The 14,807-nt window shown below is 46.4% G+C and overlaps 1 protein-coding gene across 1 annotated transcript; it reads left to right on the top strand.

The window, feature by feature from the left end:
• Positions 1-9,831: 9,831 nt before the first annotated feature.
• Positions 9,832-14,554, top strand: LOC120977521. The gene is made up of 2 exons (XM_040405513.1): positions 9,832-11,106; positions 14,206-14,554. The coding sequence occupies exons 1-2, from the start codon at positions 9,858-9,860 to the stop codon at positions 14,208-14,210; spliced, it is 1,254 nt and encodes a 417-aa protein (XP_040261447.1). The 5' UTR covers positions 9,832-9,857; the 3' UTR covers positions 14,211-14,554.
• The last annotated feature ends 253 nt before the right edge of the window (positions 14,555-14,807 follow it).

Here is a 14,807-nt window from a genome sequence, read left to right as displayed (position 1 = left end):
GGTTTTACGTATATTAAGCAGTTTGGTCTGTATTAATTGCAGAATTCTGCCATTCATTTATATAGGGAATATTTTATTTTTGAAAGTAAATTTATTAAAAACTACAAATCTGATTGACTCCAGAAATACATAGCACACCCAAACCTGCATGAACCATGTTGGCATGACCAACTATCCGATGTTTGTGCGGACCTACCACCTGGCCCTCTATAGCTATCCCCGCTGGATTTCAACAGGTCTGAGCTTTTTGTTCTCTGGCAGATAAGCTGCTGCCAGACAGCTCTGCTCTTCCCATTCAGAACAGTCTGAGCATGCACGTGTTGTGCCAGGAGGTTAATGATTGCTGGGTGGATATACAGGGGTGAATTTGTCATCAGGGGAAAATTTTGAGTCAGTTTTGCTTGAGTCTGCGCTAAAGTACCTCGTCCTTAGGACTCATGCATACAAATGTTTTTTTTACGTTCCGTATACGGGCCGCATTTTGATTCTGTAAACGGTCCTTATACGGAACCATTCAATTCAACGTGTCCGCAAAAGATGCGGACAGCACTCTGTGTGCTGTCCGCATCCGTTGCTCCGTTCCGTGGCCCCGCAAAAATTATGAGGCATGTCCTATTCTTGTTTTGCGGAGAAGAATAGGCATTTCTATAATAGGCCTCCTGTTCCGTTCTGCAAATTGCAGAAGGCACACGGGCGGCATCCGTTTTTTGCGGATCCGCAAAAAATGGCACGGTCAGCTGCATGAGCCCTTAAACCAAACACTTTTGTCTAGAGAAGCTACTTCAGTTTTCCTACTCCACCCTCCTCCTGAAGTGGGATTGTGACTTTGTTGTGACTTTTTAAAAAAAAAGTCTGAATGATAAATCTGCTGTGAAGCTCATTAACATAGCTAACCACACCCACATTACAAAACTGGAGTGAGTGGTGTAAAAATGCAAAAAAGTCGCAAAATTTTGAGCAAGAAAGTGCAAAAAAAGTTGCAAAATTTTGCACATTCACTTAAATTCTGCGTAAACGAGAATTATGGACTGAAGGTATGATAATTCAAGGCCTTGGTATCTTGGTCAAAAAGTTAACAAGTGCGAGTTACCTGATGCCAGAAAAAAGGTGAAATAAACAGTCCTATGTAGTCACATCCAGGCAGAAAATAATCTAAATGAATTCTGGAAACCTTCTTATGCAATTGCAATTGGAATCAGTGAACATCTCCTTGGGATTTTGCTGCATATTGTAGGGCTTGTGTAAAATGTTCACTGAGAGGAACACTAACAGATTTTTGTTGACTAGGATGCAATTTATGGTTTTATGCATTGAGCTGTCTCAGACTGAAAATGGCTCCTTACAAAAAAAAAAAATGACATTGTAAATTTGCCAGCTTCTCCCGAGATGCTGCACTGAGAATGGATGGGAAACTATTTTAATGTACTGTGTACCTGTGATTGCTGTGACCATTTGTAACCCACTGAGAGGATAAAAACACATTAAAGCTATTTGTTGCTGGCTTTTGAAAATAGCCTTTTCTGAGACCTGACATCTTTTGCATTTTAAAATTTTTAAGGGAGGAAAGTCAGTGCTACTTTACTAATGTGCTTTTGTAATAATCATAATATGTTCTCAGCCTACCCTGAACATATGGTGTTGCTCCTTGCTAATATGCACTGTGCCATCACTACAATCCCAGTATTTAGCAGCAACCGTTTTGACAACTGTTGATCAGCTCATTCAAATTATGATCCAGAGAATTTAGAGGCCTAGTTCCTCAATCCATTCTTGAACAGTTTTTGTAGGGTGACAGAGTGCATTATTCGGCTGTATAAGGCCACTGCAAGGGGTGTACTTGGCCTGCAACAATGTTAAATTAGGATATATGTATCAAATTAACTTCCACATAAATGCCAGGACACAGGTATTCCTAGAAAAACATTGTCAAGAGCATCACACTACCTCCCCCCCCAAAAAAAAATAAAGAATAAAAACTACCTTCATGCCATGGTGCATCCTGGTGCCATTTCTTCGGCAGATAAGTGATTTAGATGGACGCAGATATCTACATTACTGTGTAAAAAAGACACAATTCTTCAGACCAGACTTCCTTATTTGACGTCTCATCAATGTTCAAATGGATGAGTTGTGTATGTATTTTTTTGTTTTAAACACTGATTAACCCCCTAATAGACTGAATGTGACTTTTAAATGCTGCAACACGGCATCTGAGGGGTTAATTGATGAGGGTAGCACAATCGCTGGTCCTCATCATTGTGCTGGCTCCATACAATGAAATGCGATACGTTACGAAGTAATTCGTCACTTACCGAATTTCTGGTCAAAGTTCAGCAAAATCAAATTTTTCAAAACTTCGCTCAATACTACTCCAAATAGCAAACTCAAACTTGTTCCTTTACGGTCTATACTGTTTATATATGTTTTTCTTTTTCCTTCTCTTTTTCCCCCCCTTTGTTTCACTGGGTATATTGTAGGGCTAATATACATTATTTTTTTTAAATTGTTATTTGTACTTTTATTAAACATGGTATATACTTTCCACCTTATTGGTAAAAATGAATTAATTTTGTCTATATCTCATAAAAGCTTCAATGCTGTAGAAAAATAGACCAACCGTTTGAAAAACATCCAACATTTATAGTCTGCAAAAGAAAAAGGGGGTCAGTCAGCACATCCCAATGCGCGGGGGCTCGTTGCTATGGCTGAGAACAACACTGTAAAATAAAACATGCAATGCAACAGCTCTCTGCAAACCAAATAAAGTACAAAAATGCATAATAATTGCTAGTGCTATACTTATAAATTAGAGATGCTTGGCAAATTATTTTGTACAAAATTTTTTGAGCCCCTCTGCCGCACGTCAAGGGGCAGATGAGCTGGTCAGGAGTCAGGAATGCACGACTGAGGTGTCAGCCACACCTCCAGTAAAAAACTGCAAAGTAAAAGGGGGTCAGTCAGCACATTTTGTACTTTATTTGGTTTGCAGAGAGCTGTTGCATTGCATGTTTTGTTTTACAACATGTATAGTCTGGTTGAATTTTTTAAACTAGTTTTACTTTCATTGCTAATGGATAAAAATTATAATGGGCAGTAATGTTGCTTTCTATGTGTATATTACATTGCTGCTTCTTATTTTTTATTTCTGAAAAGCCTGGGAGGAAACATTTTCTGCTTACCAAAAAGTTCTCTTTACGTCTGGAATGTTTAATAAAAATGTTTTCTTATTTTTCTTTAAAAAAGAAATGAAACAGAAAACACAATGCAGAAATGTCCATGTCAGCCGAACCTAAAAACAGTTTTTGTTTGATTTCAGCAGAAAGAGCAGAAGAGCACTTAATTTCTATTGTGCCACCCGCAGAAGAATTTCCAAACTCCCCTTCAGTTAATCTTCAAGCTACATTTGGCACATGTTCTCCCTACTTTATTATTTTTTGTGTTTCATCCATTTGTTGTTGTTGTTGACTCTATTGCATTAGTACTGAGCCAAAAAGAGAGCCAAACCAATAACCCCAAAAGGAAATAGGGAAAACACACATATAAAATCTATGTAATTTATTGAGACATAATCAAAGTACAAAATATAACATAAGGCACAAAGGTAGCAGAGGGAAGGAAGACCTCAGGTAAGAAGGTCATATACAGCCTCCCTCACAAAACCCAGCTAACAAGGAAAGGGTCACAGCCCTGCGTATAGAGCAGCATAGATAGTAAGGACTGTAAGTTCAATCATAATAACATATAATGCTATATATGCTGCATGCATACAAAGAGTATATATGGTCGCACATGGCAGACCAGCTGACCCAGGGTGCCTGGGATGGCCACATGAAATACAGGTAGCCAAGGACTGTCATACAGGCAGGGCTGGTGTGCCAAGTGCAAGCAGTAACATAAAATACCAAACTAAACAAGCGTGACAACTGAATAGAAATTACCCATGATTTGCTGGACCCAGAGCAAGCGACCGGAGCTGCACCTCGACGCACGTTTCGCCTTGAGAAGGCTTCGTCAGGAGGTAAAGTAACAAACAAAGTTCGTCATTAAATGGTGTGGTCCACAGCCGGCAGGTAATTGGCGCATGCGCCCAGTGTTGCAAGGAGTGACATCATAGAAGTGCGCCACCCAGCCTGCAGAGCCGGCCGAGGCACGCCCACAGCGTCACATGACTAAACCAGGAGGAGGGAGCCGCATCAAGCATCACGCAGACAAAAGAGACCGGTTTCTTATGGCTACCTGTCTCAGCTACTATCTGATGCTGCCACTCGCCTGATGCCACACATCTGATGCCAAGTGCTCCTTCTTTCACCCACCATCTTCAGCTGCTACTGGTATTACCACCCACCCCCATACTATGTAAACTTCCCTCTCTGTGGCCTCCTGATGCTGCCACCTCCACACTATGTCACATTGCCACTCTGTGGCCTCCTGATGCTGCTTCCACCTCCACACTCTGTCAATATGCTGCTCTGTGGCCTCCTGATGCTGCTGCCACCTCCAAACTGTTATTGTACCACTCTGTGGCATCCTTCTGATGCTGCCGCCACCTCCAGACTCTGTCATTGGGCCACTCTGTGGTCACCTCATGCTGCTGCCCCCTCCACACTATGTCACCTTGCCACTCCGTGGTCTCCTGATGCTGCCACCACTTACACACTCTGTCATTGTGCCCCTCTGTGGCCTCCTGATGCTGCCTCTACCTCCACACTATCATTGTGTCACTCTGTGGCCTCCTTCTGATGCTGCTGCCACCTCTAGACTCTGTCATTGGGCTACTTTGTGGTCTCCTCATGCTGTTACCACCTCAATACTATTTCACCTTGCCACTCTGTGGTCCCCTGATACTTCCACCACCTGCACACTGTCATTGTGCCACTCTGTGGCTTCCTGATGCTGCCGCCACCTACAGACTCTGTGATTGGGCCACTCTGTTGTCTCCTGATGCTGCTTCCACCTCATTACTATGTCACAGGGCCACTCTGTGGTCTCCTCATGCTGCTTCCACCTCATTACTATGTCACCTTCCCATTCTGTGGTCTCCTGATGCTTCTGCCACCTCCACATTGTCATTGTGCCATTCTGTGGTCTCCTCATGCTGCTTCCACCTCACCACTATGTCAAAGGGCTACTCTGTTGTCTCCTCATGCTGCTTCCACCTCAACACTATGTCACCTTGCCACGCTGTGGTGTCCTGAAGCTGCTGCCACCTCTACACTGTCATTGTGTCACTCTGTGCCCTCCTCCTGATGCTGCTGCTGCCGCCACATCCAGACTCTGTCATTGGGCCAATCTGTGGTCTCCTTATGCCTCTTCCACCTCACCACTATTATTTCACTACCAAAGCAAACTCCCTATGTGTGTTATTGCAAGGCACAGTGTTCTACACCACTATAAAGGCTCTGTGCAGCCAAGAAATAGTTGTTTTTTTAACGTAATTTTCCTCAAATAAATTCAGATCGAATTTTAAAAAATTCACTCATCTCTAATTGTGATATGTAATTGAGCCATTTTTGTACTGAAAGCAGTGATGTAGGCGATCTGCTTTGAGTGTGTGGACTGAGGGGTTACTCAGGGAACAGTCAATTTATGAAGCATGGTAAGCTTGCCTGAAAAGTGTGTTTTTAAGGCACATTTGAAGTTAGGGAAGGTGGTAATTAACCTGATATTCCGGGGCAGAGCATTCCAGTGGGTAGGTGCAGCTCAAGAAAAGTCTTGAAGACGGGTGTGAGAGGTCTGAATTATGTTGGATTTTAATCTCAGATCACAGAAGGAGAGCACGAGTAGGGTGGTAGATGGAAATGAGGGAGGAGATGTATGGAGGTGCAGCACTGTTGAAAGCTTTGTAGGTGAGGGTAAGAAGTTTGAACTGTATACTCTGGAGGACTGGCAAACAGTGAAGTGACTGGCACAGGCTAAAAGCACAGGCTAAAAGCATCAGTATAGTGGATAGATGAGCCTGATTGCAGCATTTAGGACAGACTAAAGAGGGGGGAGAGTTTAGCAAGAGGGAGACCAATTCGTAATCAGTTACAGTAGTCAAGACGAGAATGAATCAAGGCAACAAAAGTTTTGGCCTTTTTCACTGTAAGAAAAGGGTGGATTCTGGATATTCTTGAGTTGCAAATGATAAGAGATACCAATTCATTGGATATGGGGAACAAAGATAAGATCCGAATCAAATATGATCCCAAGACAGCGGGTGTGTTGCCCAGGAAGTGCCGCAGACTGAAATTGAAAAATCAAGTTTAGTTAGGTTAGTAGATGGGGAAAGACAAGAAGTTCAGTTTATTAGAGATTCAGTTTTAGATACAGAGAGGACATGATGTTAAAGACAGCTGAGACGTTCCAGGAGTTTAGAGATGAAGGGAATGTTAGAAACAGATTTTTAGTTAGCAGCACACGTCGGGTTGAGAGATGTTCAGGAAATATTAGGTAATAGAATAAATTAATCTGTATTCAGGTTCTAGCTGACAGAAAAAATGTTTTTGCTCACACATTCCCTTTAAGAATTGTGGCCACCAATGATCATTCTGGATCTCCACACTTTTTTCGAGAATACATGGTCTCCTTCCGTGTTACTGAAGCATCAGTAGAATGTATTTCCAAACCACTAACAACATGTTTAGCATCTAACATTGCAGCTTTGGATAAATCACCCTCTCTAGAGAAATTAGGCGTTACCGTATTTTTCGCCGTATAAGACGCACTTTTTCCCCTCCAAAAGTGGGGGGAAAATAGCAGTGCGTCTTATACGGCGAATGCTGCTGATTTTGCTGAGTTTTCAATGATACACCCGCCGCGATGCCGTGCGGCGGGTGTATCAGCTGTGAGGGAGGCGGGACTGGGGGCCGGCATCTGCTTTTATAATGACAGCGGGGCCCGTGCAGTGACTGTATTCTACTACACGGGCCCCGCTCACTGTATAATCCTATGTCTAATAGTTAATTGTAATTGTACGTAATCACATAAGGAGCGCTGTGTATTACCGGTACTTACAACTACAAGCGCTCGCCGCTAGGTAGGTAGCAGAGAGGAGGGAGGAGGCAGGCCGGGAGGACGGACGCTGGCAGTGTGAGTCATACGTCATGCGCCGCCCACTTTTTGAAAGAAGCAGGCGGCGTGGGCGCATGACGTATGACTCACGCTGCCAGCACCTGTCCTCCCGGCCTGCCTCCTCCCTCCTCCCTCCTCTCTGCTACCTACCTAGCGGCGAGCGCTTGTAGTTGTAAGTACCGGTAATACACAGCGCTCCTTATGTGATTACATACAATTACAATTAACTATTAGACATAGGATTATACAGTGAGCGGGGCCCGTGTAGTAGAATACAGTCACTGCACGGGCCCCGCTGTCATTATAAAAGCAGATGCCGGCCCCCAGCGTGTATTGAGGGTCATTCACTACAGGGACACTTATGGAGGGGATCTGTGGATGACACATAGCATAAGATGCTATATATGTGTCATCCACAGATCCCCCCCATAACTGTCATACACAGATCCTCATAACAGTGCCATCCAGAGACCCCAACAAGAGCCACCCACAGATCCCCCATAAGTGTCACCCACAGATCCCCCATAAGTGTCACCCACAGATCCCCCATATGTGTCACCCACAGATCCCCCATATGTGTCACCCACAGATCCCCCATAAGTGTCACCCACAGATCCCCCATAAGTGTCACCCACAGATCCCCCATAAGTGTCACCCACAGATCCCCCATAAGTGTCACCCACAGATACCCCATAACAGTGCGCCATCCACAGATCCCCCATAACAGTGCCATCCACAGACCACAATTAGTTCAAAACCCACCAAAAGCACACCTTTTGGTTCAAAATATATTTTTTCTTATTTTCCTCCTCAAAAACCTAGGTGCGTCTTATGGGCCGGTGCGTCTTATAGGGCGAAAAATACGGTATCTATCAAAACTATCTAGCTGAAATAATCCTGTCCTTGTTGCCCATATGAACCAATCAGTGTAGTTTTCATTTTAACAGTGTAGTGTTATAAATGAAATCTGAGCTCCAATTGGATGGTTTCTTTTAGGAAGTTTTGATTAATGTCTTCCACCGGAGGTTTCTGTTGCTACTGCTTTTTTTTTATTCTGATTTACCATAAAATTTCCATAAAATGGGCAAGAATTCTGACCAGAAAAAAATGTCATCAAGTGTGTGTCATTTTTTAAAATGTATTTTTAATACATTTTTCATCTTCTTTGAAAAGTATCTGGAAAAAGAGTATGGCTAAGAGGAATAGAAAAGTGTATTAAATGAATAACGGTGTTTCCTATTTTTTTGGCACAAGTCACATATATTAAGTGTGTCAGTCATGAGGTTGCATAAGGAAGAGGAGCCTGTCTGGCATATCTAGTGAGTTGTGACAAATGTATCATTCTGCCTGTGGCATTTTGATAAATTTGAGTCAGCTTGTGCTGCCACCTCAAAACCTGTGGATTTTATGACATAGATATTCCTAAATTTGTAATATAGTAAGTGTAACCCTTTATAAATTAAAACATCTGGTGATTTGTTCCTCTGATTATGAGTAAAATCAGTAATGTACATTTATCTAGTGGCTGCTCTGTAGTTTTTTTTTCATCATCCCTGTGAATTTAACAGGATTTTTGTATGGTCAATAGTAAAATGTAAAGTGGCGTTCTTATTCCTTCCTTTCTAGCAATTTAGAAGTTATAAAATAAAAATAAAAACACTATAAAGACAGCCAATAAAACAAGGAAAAAATATTGTTAGCCTTGAATTCGACCAGCAGACTCGCTTTGTTTTATTCCAATATTGTAATGCAGGCTGGTCTATTTTACAGGAAGTAATTTGTGGTTGTTGAGAGGGATAATCTAGAATTTTATTTCAAGACACGGAGGCTCATATTGCATCATCTCTCTTTACTGACAACCACAGCAGCAAAGAAAAAGTTAAACCAAATTAACATATTGCCATAGCAACCGTCCCTCCCACCATAGTCCCCTATATAATGTCCACTAGTCCGTAGCACATCCTCTTTCTTTGCTGCTGCCACAGAAGATAAGTACCTCTTGTTTAGCAGCTCATATCTGATGGTGTTATCTGTGCGAAATTGCTTATTAACCCCTTATTAGGATTGTGTTTTTTCCCTGTTCACCACTGCCTTATTGGTTTTATCTTATTGGTTGCCTTTTTCTTTCCCTGTTATTTATTTCCCCTGATAGGCTTCCCTTGGGGGTGACTTACTTCCCCTTCCCCTGCTGGGGACGGGGAGAGGGGGGGATTTCTGCAGGAGTTAACTTATTGGTCCCCCTTCTTTCTTCCCCCTCACTTACTTGGCGGAGACTGTGGGCGCGCTCGCAGTTGCGGCCTCCCGTCTCTCTCCCCATCTTCCCGCCGTCCGGCTGCGCTGATCCCGTCATCTCGCGTGATTTCGGCAGGCCGCGGGATTTCGGCGGCCATTTTGGGGTGGCTTTTTTCTTGCATGCTTTCCCCTGCTCTTTCCCTCTAGCGCCGCCGGCTCCTTCCGTTTCCTGCGCCTTTTCCGTTGCGCCTGTGTCTCCCTGCTCCGGCTCACCGCTGGGTAACTACCCACTGTGAGCAATCGCTTTTTCTCTCCACAGGTTAGCTTGCCATAATAGGTGTAGACCTTTAGGTAGTTTCAGAGCCGTTGGCATTGATTGCCCTGTACTGCCCCTGATTATTATTTACTCAGTGGGGCATTATTACACAAACGTGGCTATGTCTCAACCCACGGGCCATACTCCATCACAATCTATGGAGACAGGCAGGGATTCTATTCCCTCTCCTATGCCTGCGCCTGATGGATCCGTTTTCTCAGTGGAGGCTTTCCAGCGCTCTGTGTCTGAGGCCATTATGGCCGCTATGGGCTCTGTCACTCACTCCCTCACCAAGTCTATATCAGATGCCCTCTCTACTCACCCTGGTGTCTCCAGTGACACGGCACAGCCCGATGTAACAGTACCTCACGCCTCCAGAACACAGTTGATTGGTGAGTCTAATGCCACCCCAGAGAGCGCGACCTCGCGCAAAAGAGCCTCATCCCGCCAGGCAGAACGGGCGAGGAAATGGAAGTGCGCTAGAGCACAGACTGATTTAGAGATCGACTCTGAGGTCGACTCTGACGAGGAGGTTAGATGTGAGGATCTTGACTACCCCGATGAAGGTCTGTATGATTCTGCCCATGCCGATCCTACTCCGGCACCTACCCCGGCGCCTCCTGGCGTTTCGTCTGCTGATGTCTTCCAGGGACCTTCTGGGGTTTTGACGGATCCCCTAGGGGACCCCCTTTTCGATCCCGACAGTCTCCACCACCCCAGATCCGCAGAATGGCTCCCGCTTGATCACGTTGCTCAATACCTAGCAGCGCGTGTTCGTTGCCCTCTGACTAAGGAGGCTCGCAACAAGCTGAAAGCCGAATGCCCTAGACCCATTGTTGCTAATAAGGTCTGTGACACCCCATCCGTGGACCCCAAAATGGTCCAGTTTTTGGCAAAGTCTGGGTGGAACCCTAGAAGGGGGCTGGAGTCGGCCCTTAAGGCGACCCAGGACAAGCTCCTGGACCTTTTCGGCCCGTTGACAAAGATCTTTGAGTTGGCGGAAATCGCCAGAGAGACAGATACACCCGTTGATCCGGAGGATCTCCGAGGTTGGGTCCAAAGGGCCATATGTATAGCAGGAAATGTGAATACTTCCCTGTCAATAGAACGACGGAAAGCTATTTTGTTCAAGATTGAACCAAAACTGGTCAATTTAGCTCTCACTGAGGCCGGAGGAGAGGCACAGGGACTGCTCTTTGGAGAGTCCTTCATTAAGGACATGGGCAAGTTCGTGGGTGCCTTCACCGCCCTGGATAAGGCACAATCATCCATGAGGAGAGTGTTCCAGGGCCGTTTTTCCGCTAGGGCCGGCAATTACAGGGGCCGTTCTGCCGGCCGTTCGTCATTCCACGCCCGGGGTTCGGGCAGAGGTTCCTACGGTCAAAGATCCTTCTCTCAGCGATACTCACCCCAGGACACCAGGCAATCGCAGGGTTTCTTCCCATCCCGTGGTGCTCCCAGCCGCAGACCCTTCAGAGGTGGTTCCGGATTTCGTCGTCCCCTCGGTAAGTGTTCATCGTCCTCCTTTTTCTCCAATTTATGTAGGGGGCAGACTCCAACATTTTTCCCAGGCCTGGGAGACAATTACGTCAGACAGTTGGGTGCTATCCACTATTCGGGGATTTCAAATAGAACTAGTGCAGTCTCCGGTTCATATTCCTTTTCCTCCTCCCATCCCATCCGCAGGTCCCGCATCTCGGGCCATAGACAAAGAATTGACAGATCTTTTTCACAAAAGGGCCATCGAATTGGTCACGTCCCCTTCAGAGGGCCTGCTCAGCAGCATCTTCCTCGTGCGGAAGAAAGGGGGACAGATGCGCCCCGTAATAAATCTCAAGCCCCTAAACAGATTTGTGCGCTACAGGCACTTCAAGATGGAGGGTATTCACCTCCTCAGAGATCTTCTTCTGTCAGGCGATTGGATGGTGAAACTGGACTTGAAAGACGCTTACCTCACCGTTCCGGTTGCTGTTCCCTCCAGGGACCTTCTCCGTTTTCTGTGGAGGGGACAGGTATGGCGTTTCTCTTGCCTGCCCTTCGGTCTGTCGTCGGCCCCTTGGTGCTTCACCAAGCTCATGCGTCCGGTGGTGGCTTGGCTCCGCGGTCGCGGGATCCGATTGATTATTTACCTAGACGACTTACTTCTTCTGGCGCAAGACCCTTCCGTCCTTCTCTCGCAATTACAGGTGGCGATGGACCTTCTGTCTCGACTGGGTTTCCTCATCAACCACGAGAAGTCGTCGTTGACACCCTCCAGGATTGTGGAATTCCTCGGCTTCTCGGTGGATTCCGTCTCGGAGACTCTCAGCCTTCCGCTGTCGAAGATCCGGTCCATCCGCAAGGAGCTGCGCAAGACGCTGGTGACCCCTCGGATTACTCTCCGCCATTTAGCTCGGATCATAGGGCTTCTCTCCTCCTCGATTCAAGCAGTTTTTCCGGCCCCCCTCCACTACCGAGCTCTTCAACGCCTGAAACATGCGCACCTTCAGACCGGCGCCTCTTACGGAGATACGATCTCGCTGGATTCGGAGACTCGGAACGAATTGGAGTGGTGGATCTCGAACCTTCAGGCTTGGAATGGGAAAGCCATTTGCGGACCGCGTCCGGACCTCACCATAGACTCGGACGCCAGTCTGCTGGGGTGGGGGGCCCACTGCGACGGAGTCTCTACAGGAGGACGTTGGTCTCGGGAGGAAGTTTCGCTCCATATCAACGCCCTGGAACTGTTGGCCGGCTCGTTTGCCATCCGCAGCTTTGCCAAGGACATCGCCAGTGCCTGCATTCGCCTTCGCATGGACAATGTGTCTGCTGTCCGTTACGTAAACTTCATGGGAGGTACCCGTTCCAGCATGTTGTCTCATTTGGCCAAGGAGTTTTGGTCTTTCTGTCTCAATCAGGAGATTACGGTGGTGGCGGAGTATCTACCTGGTCTACAGAACATTCAGGCGGACTGGAACTCTCGACACCTCAAGGATTACAGCGATTGGAAGTTAGATGGGACGGTGTTCTCCGACATCTCGTCCATCTGGGGTCCATTCTATATCGACCTGTTTGCCTCTCGGTTGAATGCTCAGTTACCGCGTTTTTTCAGTTGGCGACCGGATCCAGACGCAGAGGCGGTGGACGCATTCCTACAAGACTGGCGCGGATCACTCCTCTATGCATTCCCACCGTTCGCGATGCTGCCTCGGGTTTTGGCTCAGGTGCGGCGTCAACAGGCGGAATTGGTGCTGATTGTCCCGTTTTGGACTTCCCAGTCGTGGTTTCCCCACCTGCTGGATCTACTCATCCTACCACCGTTTCTTCTTCCGGACTTCCCAGAACTTCTTCTAGACTCCGGAGGCGCGCGACACCCGCTCCTGGTGGGGGGATCTCTCCGTTTGCTGGCCTGCAGAGTATCGGGCACCCCAGCCGGGGCGAGGATCTTTCGGACGCAGCTCGAAGACTCCTGGATCAGTCGTGGGCTCCGGGCACCAGAAGGGCCTATAGAGCAGCCTGGGGATCATGGACTAGTTGGTGCGTGGCTCGGAGTCTGGATCCCTTTTCAGCACCTGTCTCGGACATCCTAGAATTTTTGACGTCATTATTTGAGGAGGGTAAGGCGTATCGTACTCTCAATCTCTTCCGATCGGCCATTTCATCCTTTCACCAGGGGTTCGACAGACGTCCTGCGGGTCAACATCCCCTAGTATGCCGCCTCCTCAAGGGATCTCGGATGTCTCGGCCTCCTCGTCCGCGTTTTTCCTCTACCTGGGACGTTTCCTTGGTTTTGGACCTTTTCTCTACATGGCCATCTAATTCTCAGCTTTCTCTGCGCCAGCTTTCGGCCAAGTTGGTTACCCTCTTTTGCCTAATCTCTTGCAAGAGAGTTTCGGACGTCAGGGCTTTGGATTTTGATGCACGATCTTTTTCTCCGGAGGGAGTCACTTTCAATATCTCCCGCCGAACTAAAACGCATATTCGTTCTGTCTCTTACCCCAGTTTTCCTGATATCCCGAACCTGTGCCCGGTTGCTTGTCTCCAGGAGTATGAGGCTAGGACTTCCACGCTTAGACCTCCTAGAAGCCTGCAGCTGTTTCTCTCTTATCGCCGTCCGTTTGCCCCGGTTTCCACTCCTACTCTGGCGCGTTGGGTTAAGTGGAGTATGTCTTTAGCGGGTGTGGACACCTCCGTGTTCACGGCCCACTCTACTAGGAGTGCTGCCTCCACTTCCATGCTGGTCTCTGGAGCTCGTTTGGAGGATATCATGAGGATTGCGGATTGGTCGCGGGCTTCGACTTTTAAAGAATTCTACTTTCGCCCTTCTCTACATGCCTTCTCTTCGGTTGTGTTACAGCTTTAAACTTGCAATATGAGCCTCCGTGTCTTGAAATAAAATTGTGGGATTTTACTAGTTTATGACGTAAAGTCATGATTTTATGAAAGACACGGAGGCGAGTATTGCCCGCCCTTTAATTCCCCTCCCTTGGGTTATTGCTTGCTGGAATGTGATGTTCTTTACTCATGATGATCTGTATTATTGTGGAATTTTGATGGTTCTTCGTGCTTGCACGTGTCAGGCGGATGGAACATTTTCCTTTCATGCATTTTCATTCTTTTCGCAGGTTGACTTTCCTGAGGTGGTTCTCGCTGGTTCCAGTGGACTGGCGGTTTCCTGTTACAGTTCTGCAGTTGCAGTTTCGAGGAGTTCCCCTCTTGACAGAGGTTCCGGATGATGGCTCTCCTGTTCTCCGGTTTCTGAGTGTTTCCCGTTCGGATGGTTCCGGTTTGTTGCAGTTCGGTTGGAATTTCTGAGGTCCGGTCCGGTAGGAGTGGCATTGCCAAGAAAGAGGATGTGCTACGGACTAGTGGACATTATATAGGGGACTATGGTGGGAGGGACGGTTGCTATGGCAATATGTTAATTTGGTTTAACTTTTTCTTTGCTGCTGTGGTTGTCAGTAAAGAGAGATGATGCAATACTCGCCTCCGTGTCTTTCATAAAATCATGACTTTACGTCATAAACTAGTAAAATCCCACAATTATTTGTAATATTTTAAACCAGCGACAGTTTCATTGAGTGACATTATGACAATGTTCAGAAAAGGGCCCTTTTATCATTCTGAAATGCTGATGTGAAGGACTAAGTCACTTCAGATTTGGTATGGTGCCTTCTTGAAGAGGTTTTGCACACAATTATGCTTACATTTTTGCAATTATTATTAA

The sequence above is a fragment of the Bufo bufo genome, chromosome 8, assembly GCF_905171765.1.
Source record: "Bufo bufo chromosome 8, aBufBuf1.1, whole genome shotgun sequence".
NCBI classification, from domain to species: domain Eukaryota; kingdom Metazoa; phylum Chordata; class Amphibia; order Anura; family Bufonidae; genus Bufo; species Bufo bufo.
This window is presented reverse-complemented; position numbering and strand designations above follow the sequence as displayed.